General features: G+C 49.6%; 1 protein-coding gene across 3 annotated transcripts in view; it reads right to left on the bottom strand.

Moving 5' to 3' along the window:
* Nucleotides 1-4,492: 4,492 nt before the first annotated feature.
* The window catches only part of DHX35 (DEAH-box helicase 35), a 65,498-nt gene continuing 47,470 nt past the window's right edge, over nt 4,493-22,520 (bottom strand). Inside the window, exons 15-22 of one of the 3 annotated variants that reach the window (XM_044263035.1) lie at nt 22,178-22,273; nt 20,317-20,411; nt 18,513-18,590; nt 16,682-16,811; nt 13,448-13,529; nt 11,724-11,795; nt 9,467-9,578; nt 4,493-5,765 (exon numbers count right to left, since the gene is read on the bottom strand). In XM_044263035.1, the coding sequence (XP_044118970.1) occupies nt 5,721-5,765; nt 9,467-9,578; nt 11,724-11,795; nt 13,448-13,529; nt 16,682-16,811; nt 18,513-18,590; nt 20,317-20,411; nt 22,178-22,273 (710 nt within the window). In that variant the 3' untranslated portion in view covers nt 4,493-5,720. Of the gene's footprint in view, nt 5,766-9,466; nt 9,579-11,723; nt 11,796-13,447; nt 13,530-16,681; nt 16,812-16,833; nt 17,911-18,512; nt 18,591-20,316; nt 20,412-22,177; nt 22,274-22,520 lie in introns of those variants that run through there. The other 2 variants (XM_044263037.1, XM_044263036.1) reach the window with 2 other exon arrangements.

Raw genomic sequence — 22,520 nt, forward strand, 5'->3', positions numbered from 1 at the left:
AGTACACACTTCATCTTAAGGGTGCTGCCCAGCAGGGAGGCCTCCCAACGATGCAATCTGTCCCACGAGCTCCTGTCTCAGAGACATGGATGAACTCTGCCCAGATAAATCACACAAGCCACCATCCATCCCAGTGGTGTGTCTATGCGTAAGTCTGGGGAGGGCTTTTCCGGCAACTTCATTTGCTGCTACTGAAAGGGACCACGAGGCTGCATGCCCCCCACTCCTTAGTGGTCATACAAGGCCAGCTACTGCTGCTGCCTTCGAACTGCCAGCAAGCACACTGCAGGGGAGGCAGGGGATCAGTTAAATGGGCATCGCAACAACAACATATGTCGTGGTGTTCATCAGAGCACCACATCCGGGACAGAAGCGGCTCCTGCCGTATAACGCTGGGAAGCCCGCAGCAGGGTCGCTGAGATCAACACACTAAGGTGTGGCCAACCTCACATAACCCCCGCTTGTCTGGGCCACAGGTAAACCTGCCTCTTGACCTTGACTACGAAGGGACACATGCCCTCAGATCCAGGGCTCTGGAAGATGGAACACCTGAGGCTCCCTCTTCCAGGCTACCCTGTTTCACTTGTTAATTCTCTTTTACCCCCATTCCTCACTCCCATCCCCCCACCCCCACAGGCAACCTTTTTAAGGCACATCTGTACACGGTTTTGCAAATGTGGTCTTGTTTCTTGTGCACATTTATCTTTAGTGTCTGTAAATGATACTGTCGCAACTATTTCTTTCTTTCTTCACTCAGCTATTTTTAAGTGTGTTGTCTGTGCCTGGAAACCGGCTCTGTAGTACTCTGTCACTGGTGTCAGCCCTGGACCTTTCCCTGAACACCCCACCCCCACCCCCATCACTGCACCACATTCGCATGGCGGGAGAACCCTCACACATGCCTACTTGCGGACCCAGGCAATCATTTGGTTGGGAACATTCACCCAGACGTGTAATTTCTGGACTGTGGGACATGCGTAGACTTCATTTAATGAGCGGTGCCCTGTGGTTTTCCACCAACACTGCACTGAGTCCCCACATCTCTGCCGACACCTGGCAAGACCCACCTTTCCAATTTTTGCTAATCTGGCGCTGACAAGTGCAAAGCGTTCTTTAATTGTTCCTTTAGTTTTCGTTCCTCTGATGCCCAAGTTTGAACAGCTCCTCACACACTTGGTAGACTCTGGGGTCTGCTTCTATGAACTGCTCATTCCCTTTACCCATTTCTTTCTACTGGGCTTGTCTTTCTGTTGTTGATCTGTAGGAGCTCCTTGTATATTCTTGGCAGCTAATCCTTTGGATTCAACCACTGCACACACCTTCTCTCAGCTCCCACACCTACAGGTAAGCCTCTTGCCAACCACAAAAACAAATTAAGCAGACTAAGATACAACAAAAGGTGGGTAATGGACAGGAAATGAAGTGGGAAGGAAACTGTCCAGGTGAGTTTAAAGTGAATAATATTATGGGAAGGAAACTGTCCAGGTGAGTTTAAAGTGAATAATATTAAAATGAGAAAAATAATGGAAGGAAATATTTACAGGACAAAACCGAAAACCTAACTGAGATTCCTTTTTGTGCCTGAAAGTACAAAATAAAAGCTAGAGACAAATCAGTAAAACATAAAAGATAAAGAAGTTAAAATCAGGATTAAGGTAAAAACACTTTTTTTTAAAGATTTTATTTATTTGACAGAGAGAAAGATCACAAGTAGGCAGAGAGGCATGGGGGGGACAGCAGGCTCCCTGCCGAGCAGAGAGCCCAATGCGGGGCTCGATCCCAGGACCCTGATATCATGACCTGAGCCCGAAGGCAGAGGCTTAACCCACTGAGCCACCCAGGCACCCCAAGGTAAAAACACTTCTTAAAAAGAGTATGAAAATGAAGCAGATCAAACATGTGTGTATTCTTTTTCCAATTTCATGGTAAAAAGGGGGAAAAATGCAGAAGTCAGGAGGTAGAGAATGAAAGGACACAGCACATGCACAAGGGGAAACAAAGCAACAAGAGCTAAGAGCAAGCCCAGTAACGCCAGATCCTGAGAAAACCTCACTGGACTCCAAACCAGAAAGAAGCAGGAATTAAAGGCTAAAATAAGCCAGCTGAAGGCAGACTGCAAAGTCCATAGCCAATCCTGCCCTCAGCGCCCCTGGGGTCCAGAGGTAAGGGCAGGAGGCAGGCAACCTGAGCTACTTTTAGATCATGTAAATGTTCGTCCCATGAGTCTGGGGCCAGTGAGGAGCCTGGCCTGGACATCCGCATTCAGAGTCACTGTCCGGGCCATGGTCGGTGGACCAGCCCCAGGCAGAGCCACGCCAGGCCTTTGCCCAGCTCTGGAGATTCTGGGGCACCACCGCTGGGCCCCCGCCACCACACTGACTCCCTTGTGAACATCCCGGCCTCCCTGGCTTGCTCACTGCCTTCCGTAGAACCCAGGTGCGGGCCGAGGCCACGTCTGCCCTGGGGCCTGGGAAAAGTGCTGCCCTGGGAGCTCTTCTTCAAGCAGGGAGACAGCCTGTTTGAACAAGCACAGTACCACCCAAGAGGGCACAGGGTAACAACTCCGTGATCCACCAGCTAGCGGAACATCACCCTGGCTTGCCGTAGGGAGCAATGACCACGAGGACACAGGGGCAAACCCTGCCGTGCACACTCCGGCTACTCACCCCAAGTGGCCAGCTGTATGTACGTGAAACAACTGAATTGGCTATTTCCAGGTTCAATGGTAGAAAGATGAAACTGACAGGGAATCCAGAGTTCCACACCCTGTTTCAGCATGAGTTGGAAGGCTGAGGAAAAATCCAGATGAGTCACTAGAGAGTGGAAAATATCTGATCTTATCTAAAGGTGAGGTAAGGGATGTGGGGGCTGAGTCCCGCTAACTTGAATCCTTCCAACTATGTAAACGCGGATAGTCGCCCAGCTGCTGCAGAGTTCACTAGGAAGTCAGCTGCTTGGCAAGGCAGACGCACACTGCCCCCCACCTCACTGGGAGCTGTGCTGCGTGGTGCACAGGTCACCAGCAGGGCCCCAGTCTGTGTGGCCCACGACGTGGAGGGCTGCCCGCCTTGGTGATTTCGTCAACTGGTTTTCATCATTTTTGTTTTGGATTAGTTTTTAATGGAGAGACTGCTGTAGGATTGTTGGAATTTTATTTTTCCAGGGAGAACATTTCCAAGGTACCACCTAATTATCATCGCCATTTTCCAAAAGAAAGAACATTTAGCACCAGGGAGGAAAAAAAAAAAACTAAATTCGAGGAAAGACTCTGACAGTCTAACTTAAGCTTTCTAAAATGGTCACGACTGCAAGTTCCTCATCTTGGAAGGGCAGTCAGGTAAGCTGTGGTGTACCCCCGACCACCACCACCACACAACCCCATGAACTCACTGACCAGCCCATCAGCACTGGGCCCTGCAAAGCACAGCTGAGAACAGACTAGAAGGCGAGGGGACCCTAGACTGAAGGAAAGTGGCACCCAGCACATGCAGTGCTAACATGGGACCTCAACAGAGGAGCACAGAGCTGGGGTCCATGCATCCCACCAAGTTCACAGCCAAAGGGAAACGTTCAGCAGGGATAGGACAGAGGGAGCAGAACATGAGCACAATCTACATCCACTAGGAAAGGGTCTTATTGTGGGGAAGCCTCTTCTGGGTGCTGCCCTGGCCTCCAACCACCACCTTGGCTTCTGCAGTCCCTCCTGCTGGGTGGTTCTTGTCTGCCTGTGCGGTCACTTGTCACCAGCAGACAGGCCGGGCGCCCAAGCATTTGCTGATGGACTGAGTGGGCAGCACCGGCCCACCCTCGGGAGACCAGCTACAGGAAAGAGCTACTGGCAGAGAAAGTTCCATCTCGGGCCTGCAGGACACCCCCACCTTCCCCTCCCCCGTGGTTTCACACCAGCTCCTCTCCACTCTCCTACCGGAACACCTGGCTTCAAACGAAGGCACCCCAATGCTGCCGGAGTTTCACTAAAAACAACTGAAAACCAACGAGGAGCCTGAGGCAAGTGGTCTGGCAGAGCTCTGCAGAGTCTGGGGAGCCAGACGATCCGGCCGTGCGGAACCAGGCCGGGACGTGGCTGTCTCACGAGGCTGTGCGCTTGTTCACACACAGGAAGGCGGCCTCAGCCAGACCGGGGCTGTGAGGCTGCAGCCTCTGACAGTGAAGACCCCTCTCCACCCGGAAGGGCTGCCCGCAGGAGGAAAGAGCGCCAGGGTCAACGTGCCGGGCAGGATCCAGGCTCTGGGGCAGCGGGGACACCAAGCTCCCTCCCGTCTGTGCGCAGCCCCCCTCGCCCAGCACCAGCTGTTGGCTCTCCCGTTTGGGATCTCCAGTCTCCCTGCAGAGGATGTCGACCCCGTGCCTTTTCCTTCTCCCACTCCCACAGCAGCTTATCATGATCAGCCCTGGTTCTAAATTCACACTTTACAAAAGTAAGTGTTTCTGACCTCTCTACGGCAAGATCCCAATCAGAAACTGGCAAAAATTAGCACCTCTTCAGGCCTTTATTTAAATGACATCCCATGGTTTGCTCCATGAGCTCCCAAGGGCGGACGGCCACTGATCTTGTCCACGGAGCCTCAAAAGCTGCCGTGGCGCCGGAACATGAGGCTTCTTAGCAAACATCAGGCCCTCTCGCAGAAGTCGTCACTGGACCATCTTAAAATACAGACCACGAGTACCACGGGTGGGAGGGAACACATTTACTTGAGGTACAAAGGTTTACTATTATTAACAAGTTATCACTATTATTTACATGTTTACAAAATGGAAATAAAAATGACATACATGTTTGGTGCCAAAAGTGGCATATCCGAACTAAGATCAGTACAAAAATAAAGTTTCAAGCCACATGTTTTTGAAATAAAGCTCATTGAAACAGGGGAGAAACCGGCATCGATCGTGTGCTGAAATGCAAATATCATCCCCGCGAGGACACCTGGGGGCAACGATGGAACCAGTGCCTGCTGAGAGGGCGCCCGGGTTCTCCCGAACCCAAGCAAAGAAACAAAAGACAAATAGACAAGTTATGTTCCTGAGCTACAGAAGCTTATTAGAGCTTCTAAACTGTTGTGAATTCCTGCGGCAGAAGGCTCCCGCCGGGGGTGCGCGGAGCTCACCAGCGTTCAGCTAGTGGCGGCGTCGGGATGCGGTGTCATACGCGGAGAAAGCGAAGCCCACTTGTGAGACAGAAATCCTTCGCTAACCGAGAACAGTGCCCTCGGGTCCCGCCAGTCGGTCACCAAACCTTGTGAGTCTCCCGCTCATTCCACCCGGCAGCACGGCTGGGGCCCCGCCAGGCACGCGAAGGCAGCCCCGCACAGCCCCGCACACACCGCACAGCACTCCAGGCCGCAACGGCCAGACTTCCTTCCCGTGTCCCATGAAGCTGGGCCAGAACCGAGCGCCGGGCAGAAGTGGCATGCTGGGTCAGCAGGAGCACTGCATGAACAGACAGCACGGCCCTGCCCGTCCCCGCTCTGCCTGGGTGCAGCGCGGCGGGGGGCCTGCCCCTGTGCAATCTCCCCGGGCTCCCAGCAAGGAGCACAGATGCCGAGGGGAGCGGGAAGGAAAGGGCTAACGAACGGGCTGCGGCCCACTTCAGAGCAGCAGGAGACTCCGTGTGAGCCGGGGCCAGCTCGCCACCCAGGGCCGGGGGACCACAGTGTGGAGGAGAGGGCGCCAAGTCCCCTGTGGCGGCAGCCGAGCTCTGCTCACTGGTCCTGGACCTTGGCCCTTTTGGCTTTGAGGGACAGGTGCTGCAAGAGAAGAGAAACCATCAGCATTAGGGGTCGCTCAGACAGACAGACTGGACTTCAGCAGGACCCCCACATCAATGATCACGCCAGCACAGCCCTCTGGTTCGCATATTGTCGGCAGATGTCGTGCCCCTCAGAAAGCAATACGGCGGGTGGGGGGGGGCGGCAAGGAACCAACAAAGACGATAGGCCTTTGGTAAGGCCCAGCAGCCCAAGGCCTAGCCCGGCATGGCCGACCCTGGTCACCCAGGGCTCTGTGGGAAGGTGTGGGTGGGACACACTCTCCCTCTGCCCCAGCCCCTAGGACAGCATCACAGCCAAACCCCTGAGCTCAGGGGACTAGGCTCAGGCTGGACATCGCCTCGTATTTCTATGAATTTCTTGCAAATGGTCAAGGAAGGTACCCTCCCCATAGGAACAAGGACAACCATGCTTTCACCAAGCACCTCCATGTGCAGGTACATGTGCTCGGGGCCCTGGGCTCCACAGACCGCTGGTAAATGCACATGAGGGAAGACACACAGGAAAAGAACACGTCCTAGTGCCACCCTTTCCCTTCAGAAACATCACTCCCCCCCAGTATAAAGAACACAGGATGCATAACCTTATAATCGTGGGCATCGGATAATAGCCATTTGGGGGACACAAATATACTTTATGTTCAAATAATCCCAGAAGTGCTAGTAATCCTAAAGCATGAGTTTAAGGCAGAGTATGTAAACAGAAGCTTTGAATAATGGACCTCTGTTCACTGACTGAGGAATCCCAAGTACCCCCTCATAATCCTAAGCAAACAAGCAAGAGACACCCTAGCATGCAGTGGAATCGTCACATGAGGACCTCCCAAACTGACTGCTGGTCCCTAACATGCTCGGTGCCCAAAACCTGCACACCCACATGGGCTGAGACAGCAAGGCCACTGCTGATGGGGAACCATGGGCCCTGGAAGGACGCAGGGTGCAAGAGACATAACACACTGTCCAGAACCTGTACCCACTGACGGAGGGAATGGGACAGGTGTCTCGAGGAACTGCAGGAAGTCCCTTTCTAACCACATGTGGGGGAGAAACAACCAGTACAGTTCTTGCAAAGGCCCCAGTTAAGAGGGTTTTGTCTAGATCCCAAGGACACCTCTGAGAATCAGAACACAAAATTGAGGACAGGAAGGCGACTCCCTGAGCAGGCCACCCTGTTCCCTCCAGCTGGGAGTCTTGTGGCATTTCTGTCATCTCCCTGCACTTTACCCAAGAGGACCCCTCCAGCTACCGTTAGGCACTCCCAGCCCTAGCCTGAGCATGGGGCTGATGTCATCATGCCTGTGCATAGGGCCATTTTTGGTGTTCGTTTCTTAGAAGAATCCAGAGTATAAACACAGCCGACTCTGGACCATTTCAGGCCTCCATACAGGGAGAGAGTGACACTCGGAAAACAACAGCAATGGAAAGTCACCCACAGTGCCAGGAACTGCGCCAGGGACCCTCTGTGGGCGGGGGGAGGCCACGATTTGAACAAAGGAGCGTCTACCATACATGGGTGGCCAGCGGAGACCTGCAGGGTCTTGAGGAAATCCATTCATTCCAGACAAGTTAACAGTACAAGTACCTTTGGACTATTTGGGTAAGAAGGGGCCAAGGTTCTTGGGGGGGTTTCAGGGCCCTCGCCCGGTGAAGCTGTGGCACCAGATGACTTGTAAGATCCTGGCATCTCTAAAAATACTCTGATCACAGGCTGTGATCGGAATGGATCATGAGCAGAACAACAGACATCTGGAGAGAAGAGACCAATGCAGAAATCTGGGATTGTCATTTTCTTCAGATTTCCGGGGCTGTTTGCTCTAACTTGGTGGGCCTGAACTGCGGTTTGGAGATGAGAAGGGAAAATGACTCAGCTTCTAGGTTAATCCTGTTCTCCCAGTGTCTAAATGGATGGGGGACAACTTTGGGTTCACCGCCCCCCCCCCCCGCCTTGAATGCTTGCATCCTCCGGCCTGAACCAGTGTCTCTCGGCTTCTAGCTGGCGGTTCCCCTCACTCCTCCTGGACTTTGGAAGTCCGCTGCCTCCCACCTGAGAGGTTCTGGGGGAAAGACACTCTCACCTGGGGTGTGGTCTTGTCAGCCCAACCCAGCACAGGAGACACACTCGGAACGTGTCTCCGTGCCTGCGGCTGACCTGGTTTCCAGCTGAGGCGTCTGTAGGAGGATACGTGAAGAACCATACAGGCTTGAAATACTTTTCATTTGACTGGAGACGATTTAAATACTTTAAGATGGTTTTAAAAGGACAATTTCCCCTAACATTGGAGGGACGAGAAGAGCCTTCCATTTTATGGGGTCATGACTCAAATGTTTCCAGGAGGAAACAACTGAAAGGGCTGCGGCACCCGGATAGCATCACTCACAGTGAGCAGCCGTTCCCTGGCCCCCGCTGATGGCTGCCAAGCAGTAACGTGGGCCCAGTGCTGGCAGAGGTTTTTTTTTTTTTTATTTGAGAGAGAGGGAGAGAGAGAGAGAGCTACAGCAGGAGCAGGGGGAGGGGCAGAGGGACACGCAGTCCTCTCACTGAGCAGGGAGCCCAATGCAGGACTCGATCCCAGGACCCTGAGAAGAGGATCTGAGCAGAAGTCAGTCGCTTAACAGACTGAGCCACCCAGGCGCCCCCTAGTGCTGGCAGACTTACCATTTCTTTTAAGAGAAACCCGAAATCTGTATTTCCTATGAAATCTCTCAATTTTTAAACGCACCCATCAATCTTTTAAGTTTGGGTTGAAAACACTGCAGTCTGGTTACAAACCCTGATGAAGTAAGAGGTTTGGACTCCCCTTTCTTGGGTAAACAGTCGTAAAACTGAACAAAGTAGCTGAAGCAACTGTTTTCCAGCACTGGGCATTATACAGCACAGGCAGTAAAAAAAGAAAAAAGAACTAATTCAGAGGACAGGACACGACCAGCAACGCGGCAGACTTCAATCCGACTATATCAATAATTGCATTAGGAGTGACTGCACGAAATACCCCAATTAAAAACATGATGCAGACCAAATGGAATGAGTCAATGGAAGTTTGTGAGCCCTGATTTACCTGTTTTCACTCCAGCCTTCCAAATATAACCACCACTTAAAGATCTTGTTAGAACAACGTACGGCCTTCCCAACCCATCCCAAGGAACAGACGATTTTTTTCTGTGAAAACGAAGAAAACCAAACTATCCATTTCCTCCACGAGGCTCACTACGCCTGCTGGTCCCCCATGAGGGCCTGCCACGGAAGAGTATGCACCGAATGCCGATGTGTGACAGCACCCACCACGGTGCAAACCACCTCAGGCGTAAGCCTGCACACCAGCTTATGTGCTTGCTGAGGCCATCGTCATCAGAGAATATCTGTGCCACTCCTTGTGAACATAGTCCAAAGTGTGACAGAATTCTTTGAAGAACGAAAAAGCAGAGGGGGAGAGGAAGAACCAAAGATACATTCTTCTTTTTGTCTTTTAAGTTGGAGGGATAGATTTCTAAATGCACCTCTCTCTGAGCAAATGGTATAGGGCTTTCACCCAGAATGGGGGAGAGATATGGGCACGGCCTTTCCACCCCATGCACTATTGGAGGGATGAAACTGAGGGCATGAAACTGGAGAATCGATGTGTACTTAAAAATACAAAGAGGCAGCTAACTGGTGTTTTGAGGGCTAGTCTCTATTGACCCTACCGTTCCTTGTTGATAGAAGTGGGGAGCCAGCTCCAACAGCCAAGCGGATTCGATAGCAGTCACGTCTCTCATGTAATACTTGGAGGTCTGTATAACTTCATTGTAGATAACCCTAAAAGCAGGAGAAAACAGGAATTTCCTATACCTTATGGTGAGAACCCAGAGCCACAGCAAGCAGAGCTGGCGAGTTTTCCCGTTTCCCGGGACCTCCGGTGTGTACCAAACGCGCTTCCGCCTCATGACCTGACTGGTGGGTAACATGTGCCCATTTTACAGGGGAGATCAGCCTGGCATCACTTCCAGAACATCTCACTTCTCAGTGCAGAACTCTTCTGGATTCTCAGTCTGTATTTACAGAACTCTCAACAGAGCACACTGACTTTATTCCAAAATGTAGAAAGAGAAGCGAAGGCTTGCCTGATTCTGAAAAGGGATGGAAATGAACCGCCAAGAGCCACTAGGAACTTTTGAGGTGGAAATATTCTACATCTTACTTGGAGTGTGGGGGACATGGGTGTACACAGCTGTCCCCACTCTCACTGGACACGAATTAGACCACGACTTACAGGAAAACAGGAAGGGTGGGGGCCTTGCCTGAAACTGAGGTGAAAGACACCAAAAAGCCAAGAAGATAGTGTCAAATCCGCAGATTTCCGAGTGCACACAGTAGACAGTCATTGGTTTCTGAGCTATCTGAAGTGCTGACACAGGCTTCCCTAATCACGATAAACACCCGGCCGCACTGCCACTGTGCCCGCCTCTGAAGCCAGCAAATGATCAGCTGCTGGAGGTTGGACCCAGTGAGAGGGAGGGGCCCTCTGCAGAGGCCGGAGGGAACAGCGCTCCCTTGGCACCCTAAGGTGATGCGGCTGCTTCAGGACTGGCTCTATTCTGCCACGCTCTTTGCCCTTCAGGGCTCATTAGGAATGAGGCAGGAAAAAGAAGTCTCCCCACTTATGCAACTCCCAAATTAGTCAACCCAAAATCGGCAAACCCTTGGGAAAGGATCTAAAACCAAGGTTTGCTTCCCTCTTCTAATCACTCTGCATGCTGATGGGCACAGGGCAACATTTCTAAACCCAGAACTGACTGACCACCAGCTTCTGGATCTGCAGGAATTACAGGATAAAGTCTAATGCCTTGCCTTGGGGAAAGAGTCTCAAACTTTACCACCCATCAGAGCCACAAGGAAGACTTGTTAAGACGGGACCCCACTCCCAGTTTCTGATTCAGAAGGGCTGGGCCCTGGCCTGGACATCTGCATTTCTAACGGGCTTCTAGGTGATGCTGATGTTTGCCTGGAGAAACCACTACTTCAGGGCACCAAGGACCTCCCAGCGGACCTTTCTGCCCTCTCTTGCTTCTACGATTATCTCCCTTCCCAGGCCCGCTTGCTCTCCTCTGCCTTCTCCACCAACCTGTGGCGAAGAACCAGTTATTGTTTTTAAATTTTCCAATCCACTCTGAGAGCAGTATCTTTCTAAAACACAATACAAATGAATTACTAGAAAAATGGATTCTAAAAAGACAGACAAAACACAGACTCCAATTTTTTATTATCAAATTGGACAAAAACTTAACCAACCTATTAAAGATCTAAATGCCTCCTCTTGTGTGCGCCTCTCTTCCCTCATAAGCACAGTCTCAGACCTGCCCCCCTCCGTCACCCATCACCTCGGGGTGGCCTGTGCCCGCCGTACCAGGGACTCCCCACTTCCCAGACAGGAGGTTCCCTCACCTTCCCGTGGCTTCGCTTCTGCCCCTCCCTCAGTGTGTACTCCGTCCACCTCCTTTTCTGCCCAAAAAGTCCTGTCTGCAGGCCCCCGAGCAAATGTCATCTCGTCTGCGAAGCCACTGCTGCCTCTCCCTGGAAGGTGACGCGGCAGCCCCCGTGCCTTACACCTGCCCCCCCAGCAGGCCCTTCTCCTGAGCTGCTGGAATGTGTCTGCATCTGTGTCTCCATCAGGCCTGTGGCCCGGAACCCCAATCCGCCTCCACATCGCTGTGCCCAGCATAGGGTTTAGCACCTAGTCTGTGGGTGAAGGTGAAATTTTGCTGAGTACATGACGGAGGACAGGAGTATCGCCATTTGCGTAAGGAAATCTGGTAAGAGCAGAAATTCTGTAGATGACTCAGCATAACAAAGTCGACAAACGGGTATGCCAGCTGCATGCCAGGCCTGAGGACCCAGGGACGAACAAGAACCAGGCCTTGCCTTCTGAGCAGTTACAAGGCTCAGAAGCAGACGGCGGCTTACCAGCGAGGCGGCTTCTCTGCGTAGAGGACCGAGGCAGGGTGGATATGTAATTCATGATCGTCACGGATAGTCCTGGCAAAGAGAAGAATTTTAGCCACAGTCAGTCTGAAATACGTGGAGTGGGACACTCCCACAGATGTGTTTCATGTTATCAAAAACTGCACGCTGGTGGTACTTCAATTGAACAAACTATTCTCTCCATCTTCTCCAGTGCCCTCAATGTCCCCTCCCCCCACTGCCACCCCAGAAGTCAAGAACAAATCATACAAAAAACCAGCATGTGGCTATTCAGGAAAGAAACATGGAAAATACACTGCTCTGCCCATGTTCATGTTTATCTTCCATACGTTCTCTTTCAGAACTATCTCCTTAGGGGCACCTGGGTGGCTCAGTGGGTTAAAGCCTCTGCCTTCGGCTCAGGTCATGATCCCAGGGCTCTGGGATCGAGCCCCACATCAGGCTCTCTGCTCAGCAGGGAGGCTGCTTCCCTTCCTCTCTCTCTGCCTGCCTCTCTGCCTACTTGTGATCTCTGTCAAATAAATAAATTTTTTAAAAAATTAAGAAAAAGAAACAATCTCCTGAGGGACAGAAATAATACATAAGGTTACCTGTACAAACTTTCCTATTAAACAAAATTAAATAGTAAAGATAAAGGCTATGGGGGACATAATAATAGGGGAAAAAGGAAGCTCCGTATTGGACTATCCATTTCTCTAAGATAATATTCCAAATGTCAACTCAGATTTGATTCAATTTAATTCAAAAAATAATTACCCAGCACACAAGTACTGGTAAGCTCAGATCACAAGAGAGCAGCAACAGATGAGGATGCTGCTGCCCAAACCCTAATTATGGGGTGTTGCTGTGGGTGCATTAGGGAAGCGCCCCGAGCACCATGATCGAGCTCATCTCCAGCTCTGTGACAGACCAGCGCCCCAGGGTCCTGGCTGTGCCGCCAGGTGGCCTGAGCTGATCAACACTGAACTTCTGCCTCAAAGGGACTGACTGACCATGACGCCGACTTCCCCTCAGAAAATAGGAACGTATTATTCTCGGAGGGGAAAAGGCTAATGACAAAATAATATATGGAGGAAACGCAAAGAAAAGCTGGGGAGGAAGCCTGTGGACAGCTCCCATATGAAAAGAACAGATGCATTTTTAAACAGGCTTGGGTGACACTCTGGACCAGAACAAGGCAAAGTCCTGAGGTTACTAGGAGGGCATGGAAGACCAGGGATTTTCTGCCCAGAAAGTGGAACTGGATGAAACAGGCTTCGGTCTGTGGCAGGCGGCACATCCAGCACACAAAGAAACGCTTCCCAACATCCAGAGAGCAACTACGGCCACAAGGTCCCACAGGTCTCTAGAAACAATGAAATGCCAACAGCCAGGGTTGTTTCTCCAGGAAAGAGCATCTCTAACGGTCCTTTCCATTTCTCTTCTTCCATTATTCGAATGGAAATATCTCCAGCCTCCAGGCTTGTAATTATCATCCTTCCACAACATACGGATGAGCTGAATATTTGAGAATCATTCCCATCAACTTAAGATATTATGCTGAAAGCTATGTAGTTAACCTCAGCTCATCTTTGCAAGGAGGCAGGAGATAAAGAAAACCTATTTAATTTAATTCTGTACTTTCCCAGCACATCAGCTTTCTATGGGGTTTGGATCATTTTTAAGGTTTCTCCTTTAGCAGATGACGTCACAAAGTATCACATTACCTATAAGCTCCAGTAGAATGAAATCTTGCTGCGTTCGCAAAGAATCCTGAAACAATGCACCTCAGGACTGGATCTGGATCACCTGCACGAGGCGGCAAACACAGTGATGGGTGAGCCCCTGGCCTGCCCTGGGTTCTGCATGTTCAGGCCGGTGCTGTGAGGCTCCAGCCCAGGCTGCATCAAACCGCCTTGCAAACCTCCCCTGAACCAGCCCCAGTCCCACACCTCCCGGTGCTGGATGCCGGCCCTGGCACCATCTATGGCTGTAGAAGGAAGCATGCCAGACTGTTCCTTTAACTCGGGATGCCCCAACCCCACCTGGCCACAGGGTGACAGGACCAAGGTCAGGCACCAGAACCCAAGACAGCACACCACAAGCTGGCCAGTAACAACAAGAACTTTTTTAGGAGAAAACCTTAATGTTTCTTCCATAAGACACAACATTACAACATTATTTCTGTTGTAATGAGCTACAGCACGTAATTCTTTACAATTTTTCAAATGTCCCATTTTAATTGGTATGTCTGTATTGCTACAGTAAACATCTTCCAAGGAAAGAGCCCAGCCATTTGTTAGATGATTTTCACAGGATACATTCTAAGTGATTATGCAAAGGATAATGCCATGTGTGTGGCTTACAACATAAGACATTCCATCAATTTTAAGACTCACCCTTTCTTCCCCCTTTAACTTACTGAAATCAGGAGAGCATTTTGTTAATTATAACCAGCAATACTTTTTTTCCTAGTGGTACATAAAATAATGGCGTGCCTTACGAATGATGGCATCTAAGAACCAATGAAATACAATATGTTGGTAAATAAGTTTCCAAAAGGCAGTATAATTTATTAAGCCGTCAACAGTACACAAGAATGTCAGTGTCACCGCATTCTTACTGGCAATGTTTTGGCTAAAAGGGACCCCTTCTACTGCACATTTATCAATTAGTATGTGTGTTTTTTTCTTTTTCTTTCTCTTTTTTTAAACCAGTATTTTTTCTAAGCATGCTAAATGAACTCATTCTATGATAGAGTTTTTAATTTTTCATCTCTTATGTCTGCTAAAAATACTTTTACTATTTGCTTTTTCTTTAACATCTTAGAAATTTCAAATTTGGGGACGCCTGGGTGGATCAGTCATTAAACATCTGCCTTCAGCTGAGGTCATGATCTCAGGGTCCTGGGATCGAGCCTCGCATCAGGCTGTCTGCTCGGCAGGGAGCCTGCTTCCTCCACTCTCTCTGCCTGCCTCTCTGCCTACTTGTGATCTCTGTCTGTCAAATAAACAAATAAAATCTTTAAAAAAAAAAAGGAAAAGGAAAAGAAATTTCAAATCTGTACATAATTTACTGTGTTTCCACGATTTTCTCTATTGTTTCTCAGCAAATAACTGATAAATCTCAAATCTACATTTCTAACCAAGGTCTGATCCAAGATTCAGTCTCTTCTCTCTAACTGCTACCCAAAAGAAACTTCTATGTAGAACACACATTCTTATTAGGGGAACACTGCTTCCAAAGGGATGATAACTGGCTCTTGGGCAGGGAAGGGGTAGATCTTAGATACTGCAATGGCTGTGGCCCAGCAAGGCCCAACCCTACCTTACAAAATCTTATTTTCCCTCATGTTTAATTTCTCTTATTCGGAAGAATTTAAATTTAACATCACTTTTCTCCTGAGTGAGAGGCTGATAATGCAAAATAGGTTAAGAAACACAGATGGAGAAATAAGGCTGTCATCTGCTAGGTGACAAGCACTAAAGCAGCTTCTCCCCCAATCAGCTGCCTTTGGAAGATTCCCATTTCTATCAATGACACCAACTTTACCCAATCACCCAGTTTCAACTCTCCCCTCTCCTGTGAGCATCTTCACTCATCAGAATTCTGAGCATCTAATATGCCCCTCACCCCGAGCACCTGTCTCCACAGCTTCCCTGCCCTGTGCTTGCTAGGGCAACCCCACTGCTGGACTGAACCTGACCCCCCCTCGAGGCCTGCTGTGCGACCTCCCAGGCCCAGCCCCGCGCCTGCCTGCATTCTGCATTCCTATCATATCCGCACCCGGCTGCCTGAAGCACGGATGGCTCGACTCCTCTCACTTCAAAGGGAACTGAAGACCTCACACCGCAGCACTCAGTCTACCCGCATGAGTCTCTCCCTTCCCTGCACTGTTTCCTGAGAGTCAGCACCATGCCTTGGCCATTTTGTAATCACTTGCTGTTAGGATAGAGGCAAAAATAGTGGCAGGAATGAAACTGCCCGAGTCCAGCTTCCGATTCCACCACACACTCGGCGTGTGACCTTCCGCAAGTTTCTCTTTGCCTCTTCGCCCACTGATCCCATCTATCAACAGGGATTCGAGCGGCACCTCGTCACTAGACCGGTGTGCGCACTAAATGAACTCACAGTGGACACGCTCGGCACACGCCGGCCTGCTCTCGGCACTTGGGGAACGCTAGCAGGCACTCATGGTGCCAAGTGTACCGGGCGCCAGGCGTGTGGCTGGCCCTCGATGGGCAACGGCCAAGTGAATGAGCAGGGGGGTCACCCTTCAAGAGCACAGGTTATAAGCCACACACAGATCTGGATCAGCTGAACCAGCTGTGCTGTCCTGAACGCAACTGAATTTCTCCCTAGGACTTTACAATCCATCTGTAAGGTAAGGAAAGTATCACCCACACCACACAAAGTGTCCCTGTGACACCACACCTGCCGTGGTGTAACCAAGCGTGTCCTCAGTTAATGGTAGTCACAGTCACGGCCAGAAGCCAGCGACCAAGGCTTATGCAGCACTCCTGTCTTACCCTAAGGACTGCTGAGGCTCAAAACACAGACTCCATGAGTCATGTCTGCATTTGAACGTAAAATCTAATTTATATGGTAGAGCCCTAAATACTACGCACTTAAAAGCAACTTTTCTTGCAAAGCCTACATGCAGAAATTAATAACTACGTAACACGCGATGATGTAAAATGCTAATGATCCTGAAGTCTCGTCAGGGCTTGTCAATTTTTTCTTCCCCACTAAGAACAGCCCTAAGAAATACAAATGGACCTCCCTGGAAAAAACAAGCTCCTTTTATACGCTCAGCTTTGCACCAACACGGGCAATTCCGTGTCTGCCCGGAGGAGGTCTGGAGCATGCCATGCCCTTGCACCAGCCTCGCACGGACCATCTGCAAATACATGTCAACGGCACAGAACGGGGTGTCGCCGGGGGTGAAGGTTTGCTCTTACCTTCGCTAGATTTCTTGGGCACTTGAAACTTGACAAGAAGCTTCTTCAACTGCTCTCGTACTGTCGCCGCTCTGACAAGACCCTTGTAATTCAGGAAATGTTCCTGACACCACTGAGAGTTTTTATTGTGCTACAGGGCAACCCAGACAGAGGAGGAGTGAGAGAAAGCAGACAAGTTCTCGACCACGGCTACGCTGCAAGGTGCACGGTTTCCCCTGCCCCCCTCTGCTTACTCAGTGGGACAAGACCTTCCCGTCCTAATGGGCCCCATTCTGCCCCATGCTCCTCAACGATGCTGACCACCACACATACCATCGGCCTGCTCTCTCGTCTAGCTTCCCGAGCCAAAGGGCAAAGGAGAACTTCCTGACAGTTACTTTCAGTCTGAAATACCCTCTTAGGTGGCGAGTTATCAGAAAGAACCACTTCCCTGCGGGTCCTTATAAATTAACTTTGTAAATCAACTTTCTGGGAGTTCATCATTCTAGGAGACTCCAGGGGCGCAATGGCACTTGCTAATTTAGAAATAATTTGCAAATGACTACTCTTTATCCCCAACACTTAATTTTTCTATCAATAGTGCTTAATTTTATTCGACATTCTTAAGTAGGATCATTATGTCTTAGACTAAATTACTACTGTGGGGATGTATCTCTGAAATTCTTCTCCAAGCCAAAAGGGAAAGCATTTTGAATAAGAAAATGTCATCCACAGATTTCCCAAGAAGGCGACTACACACCAACGTGGTATAGACGTGCGCCCGCCTTCCACTGGCAGAGCGAGGTTCAGAGTGCAGACGGCAAGCTGCGCTCGTACAAATGAATTTTAACTCCTGTAACCCGTAACTCATGATCTCAGTAAGAGATCAGGCTTTTCCGAAGACTGTTCGTTAACTGAATCATCTCCCTTAGATCTCCGGTGAAACAAAAACCTGGTAGTTCTCTTCTAGAAGTATTTAAGAAACAAATACAAGACACTGAAAATCAGAAAAATTTAATTCCCCTTCCCACCCTTTCCTCTACATAAGAGGTTTCTTACACTTTTCATCTTTAGAGCTCTTTTTCAGCAATTTTTGATAAGACTCTTAAGCTGTATCATTTGCTTAGTTTTACAAAATGTTAAAAATGTTACAGAAAAACAATAAAAATTAACAGTGCCGATGGCTAAATCCAGGTAGGGTGAGTGAACAGATGCGGTCCTTACCACACGTCCCTCACGGCCGGTCCCTGCTGGAGGAGAGGAGGCTGACACAATCTCAAAGACACTGCTTTGAAGAATTCAACTCCACACCACACACTCTTGGCCTCACTTATTTGGCAGAAAATAGAAAAGGACTTGCTACTCAGATGTCTGCCAGTGCTGTCCAGCAACACTGGTGGGTGTGAGACGGTAGGGAGAGGGGCAGGCTGAGCCATCAGCGTGCTGCTAATGGGCCCCATCTCCAGGCAGGGGACAGCCAGGAGAGACTCCTATATTCTTCCAGGCAAAATCACACCACAAACCCAAGCAGGGCCCCCACCTGTAGGTTACTCGGCCATCACTTTATAAACTGATCTGGGCGGCGCCTGGGTGGCTCAGTGGGTTAAAGCCTCTGCCTTCGGCTCAGGTCATGATCCCAGGGTCCTGGGATAGAGCCCCACATCGGGCTCTCTGCTCAGCGGGGAGTCTGCTTCCCACTCTCTCTGTCTCTGCCTGCCTCTCTGCCTACTTGTGATCTCTGTCGTTCAAATAAAAATAAAATAAAATAAAATAAAAAAACTGATCTGGAACCCTCACTCCTAGATCACCCTGAGTTGGGTGGAGGGGCCTTTTGAGTGGTAACTGTACTTACTTTGATAAACGCTTCATACACGTTGAGCATCGTGAGATGATCACCCTCTTCCACAGCAAATTTTCGGTGCACTCGAATCTGGAAAGAACAAAGCAACATTCAGAAGTCAACTCCCGTGAGCCTCTGGTACTGGGTGGAAACACTACAAGCAGAAGAGCTCATGGCTTGCAGAGTCAGAAACCTGATCTGTAGCTGGTCTGTCCCTGGTCTGTACCCGGTCTGACTCCACCACCTCCCCAAAACCTCAGACTGGTAATATACCCTTTCTTGGCCTCAGCTTCCTTATCTGTAAAATTGGGATTATTAAACCTATCAAGACTGCTGCGGGATTAAGAGGATTCACTCTCACACCTGCCAGAGGTATTAGGGAAGCGTCAGTGTTCTTATCTCTCTCCTCCTCTACCCAGTCCATACCATCTCTTTCAGAAGAACCTCCACCCACCACCCCCACCGCAGCCCCTAGAAGAATGCACATTCCGGGAGGGCAGGTGGCCAGCAGTCTGGCGCGCGGGAGACAACTCTGTATTTGGAGGCGACCACCAGCCACGCAATCTTTTCAGACCCCATCACTCAGTTTTCCTTTCTATATGATCCTGGGCAACACCACCCTCTTCTCAAAAGTACAAGAACTCAGCACATACAATACATAAGTAAGCAAACAAATTTACTTATTAGTATCTCTAGAATTTTCTCTTTGCATCAAATATCACATAATTAAAGCCTACCTACCCACCTTCCTGCCTTCCTTCCATTCCTTCCTTAATAGGTATTTCTGGGACACTACCAGAGGTCAGGGGCTGTTCTAAGCATTTGGGATATAGCAGTGAATCAAGCAGTGGTGGGAGCAAAAAACAAACAAGCAAACAAGTCAAATATGGCACAGCAGGTGGGAGAAAGGCCTAAGGGAGAACACAGCAGAGAGGCTGCACCGGGGAGCGGAAACACTGTAATTCCAGACAGTGGTCAGCACCTCAGGCTCCTCATCTTGAAAACGACTCTGCCTACTCTGAGGAAGGACTGTCAGAAAGTGTAACAGAAAAGCAAACAAAAAAGAGAGAAAATGGACATAATACCAGGCACAGAGGCTGGAAAATGTCATCTATCATGTTACGACTGTCCAGAAGAAGACAATCACCACACGTCCACGTTCAGCTCCTGCGTGTGCAAGGCTGCCAGTTCCCACCCTTCCGGCAGGAACCAGTCGATTTCACCCTGTCCTGCCTCTGTCAGTGCACCTCGCCTCTGGGGTGCTCTTCGTAGCCTGATTTCTCCAATCTCCCCAGCACTCACTCCTTCAGTCGTGTCTGGTGCCGGGGCCTTGGGCAGGGCCCTACCATCTCCCTGGCTTGGAATACCCCTCCACTGCCACCAAAATCAACCTGCCGTGCCAGGCACTGCTTCTTATATCGCTAGTGCACCACCCAGCTTGCTCCCAGAGGAGCATGAAGGCCCATTTCCCTTATGGGGAGATCAACAGGTCACAGTTACGACTGGGGGCTCCAGACTATGAAAGGCAACTGCCCCACAGTTGTGCAATCACGAACGTGAGTTACATAACCTTTCTGCGCCTCCACCTCTAAAGATGATGAGAACAGTGTTTACCTCCCAGGATTACGGTGAAGACACAAGGGAACACGACGCACATAAAATGTCCGGCACAAAGTCAGGCACATCGCAAACACTCAGAATGCAAGTGCGTCCCAACTGCACAGCCCTGTCATCAGCGGTTCCCAGAGAGTTTCAACAAGGGAACCCACGGTCGAAGAAACTGGTGTGAATGGCTTGGGGAAAAGGCTAGACTTACTGCCTGAGACTTCTGGTTTGAAGGAACCACAAAGATATTCTGGATTTGCATCATGGCTGCAATGCTTAGAATTTCCTGAGAACAGCCAAAATTTCCTATAAAACAAAAAGCATGTTTGACTTCAAACATGTACTGTCAATGAGACGTGAAAGACATTTCGTTATTTTCCTTATACCATACTACAAACTAAAGTCATATAGGTATATACAGTTTGATTGTTAAAGTTGGTAACATATCAACACTTTACCCTTCTGAATGTAATGTCCCACATGTGGCCCAGATGAACAGAGGCCCAGGAGGGTTCTGAGAACTCCAGCTACACACCACGGTGGGACCAAAGGAGCCGAGTCACTAAGGGCGGGTTCGCTGCACACCTGTTCCCTACTCTCAATGGAACAGCTAGGATCCTGGCCAAAATCTGAGGAGGGCGGGGGTGGGGGGGTGGCGCAGAGAGTATATGGGTTGTGTCCCTTCTACAGTATCTCTCTTCCTGGACCCTTCTCAGGGCTGGCCTCCCTCCTGACAGGGTTCACCTGACCTGGCAAGCCCCGGGCACACCTAAACCAGGGCAGCCCTCCTCGGGCAGCGACTGCTCACACCTGGGAACAGGGTCTGCAGCCATCAGCAACCGGGGCACACTGGACGGTGACAGCGAACTGTCGCACCTGTCCTCCTCCCCACAGCTTCCAGCCTCATGACTGACATGCACCCCCACCCCAAACTTAAGAGTCCCATTTCTCAATTAAGCCTGAGGTCCTTTGGGTGTTTCAAAACTAAAGCTACCCCTCATGATGCTTAGTCTGAAATACAGCTTTGTAAATTGCTAGTGAATATAAAAGTTAGCCAAAAGCAAGAAAAAATTCTAATTGCCTTTCCTGGTAGAGGTGGTGGGTAGATGATTCTGACTTGACCTCTACCTTCAGAACTTTTGCCCCTTACTCCCATCCTCACAGACATCTGAAGGCATCAGGGAAGCTGGGCCCCTTGTGTGCTGGTGGTGGGAGCAGAAAGGGGTGCGACCTCGGGACATAGTACGGTGAGGCCTCCAAGAATTAAACACAGAATTATTGGATGATTCAGCAGTTCCACTGGAAGCACACACCCAAAAGGGAAAGCAGGGACTCCAACAGACGCTTCTATGCCAGTGCTCACAGCAGCCTTATTCACAACGGCTGGAAGGTGGAAGCAACTTTTATATTCACTCGTGTCCACCGGCAGGTGAACGGCCCACCCAGGGAAACACTAGTCAGCCGTAAAAGGGGGCATTCTGACACAGGCTACACCATGAATGAACCTTCGAAGACAGTATGTCAAATGAAATAAACCTGTCACAAAGGGCAAATATTATAGGATTCCGCTGAAGGGAGGTTCCCAGAATCATCAAATTCATGAAGACAGAGCAGAAGGGTGGCTGTAGGGTCACGGGGAGGAGGGAATGGGGAGTTGGTGTTTAATGGGGACAGAGTTTCAGTGTGAAAAGATGAAAAAGTTCTGGAAATGGATGGTGATAAGGACCGACTGAAAGTGTGAGTGTACTTAATGCCTCAGAACTGTACACTTAAAAATGTTTAAATGGTACACTTCATGTATTTTTTATCATAATTTAAAAAAAAAAAAAAACTTCCCTGTTTAAAAAAAAAAAAAATGAGGTGTCCATTCTAGGTCCCCAGAAAACAAACAAAAAGTGTCTACTGAATGAATTAATGGTTACTGACACAGATTCCCCGGTTAACAACATGCCCAAGTCAGACAGCGTTAGAGGAAAGCTCCTTCCCTACACGGAATATATCATGCCCTCTTCCCCAGGGTGCACAAAATTCAAAGAGCTAATCCTGACAGAATCAGTAAGGTCTCCACCTACCTGATTCAAGCAGCATTTTTGCAAACATGGGGTTCAAAGGAAACTCTGCGATTCTCATGCCAAGAGGTTCAGTTAGGCGACAGTCTTTGTCCAGACCTGCCGTAAGAACAACAACAGAAATCAGAAGGCATGTACCTTCTGTTGGAAGATGTACGGTTACCAGGATAAGCGACGATGGACGCTATGAAAAGGTGTCCAAAAGATGAATCTCGCTACCAAACTCAATCTTACATCAGAATGCTGTTACATTAAAAGAAGAAAAGACCCACTCTGAGCTCCTGAAAAGCCAATTTTGAAAAACTGACACTTCGCATAGCTTCTATTCAAGGACTTCATTCCCAGG

This window comes from Neovison vison, chromosome 8 (assembly GCF_020171115.1).
Source record: "Neovison vison isolate M4711 chromosome 8, ASM_NN_V1, whole genome shotgun sequence".
Classification (NCBI taxonomy): domain Eukaryota; kingdom Metazoa; phylum Chordata; class Mammalia; order Carnivora; family Mustelidae; genus Neogale; species Neogale vison.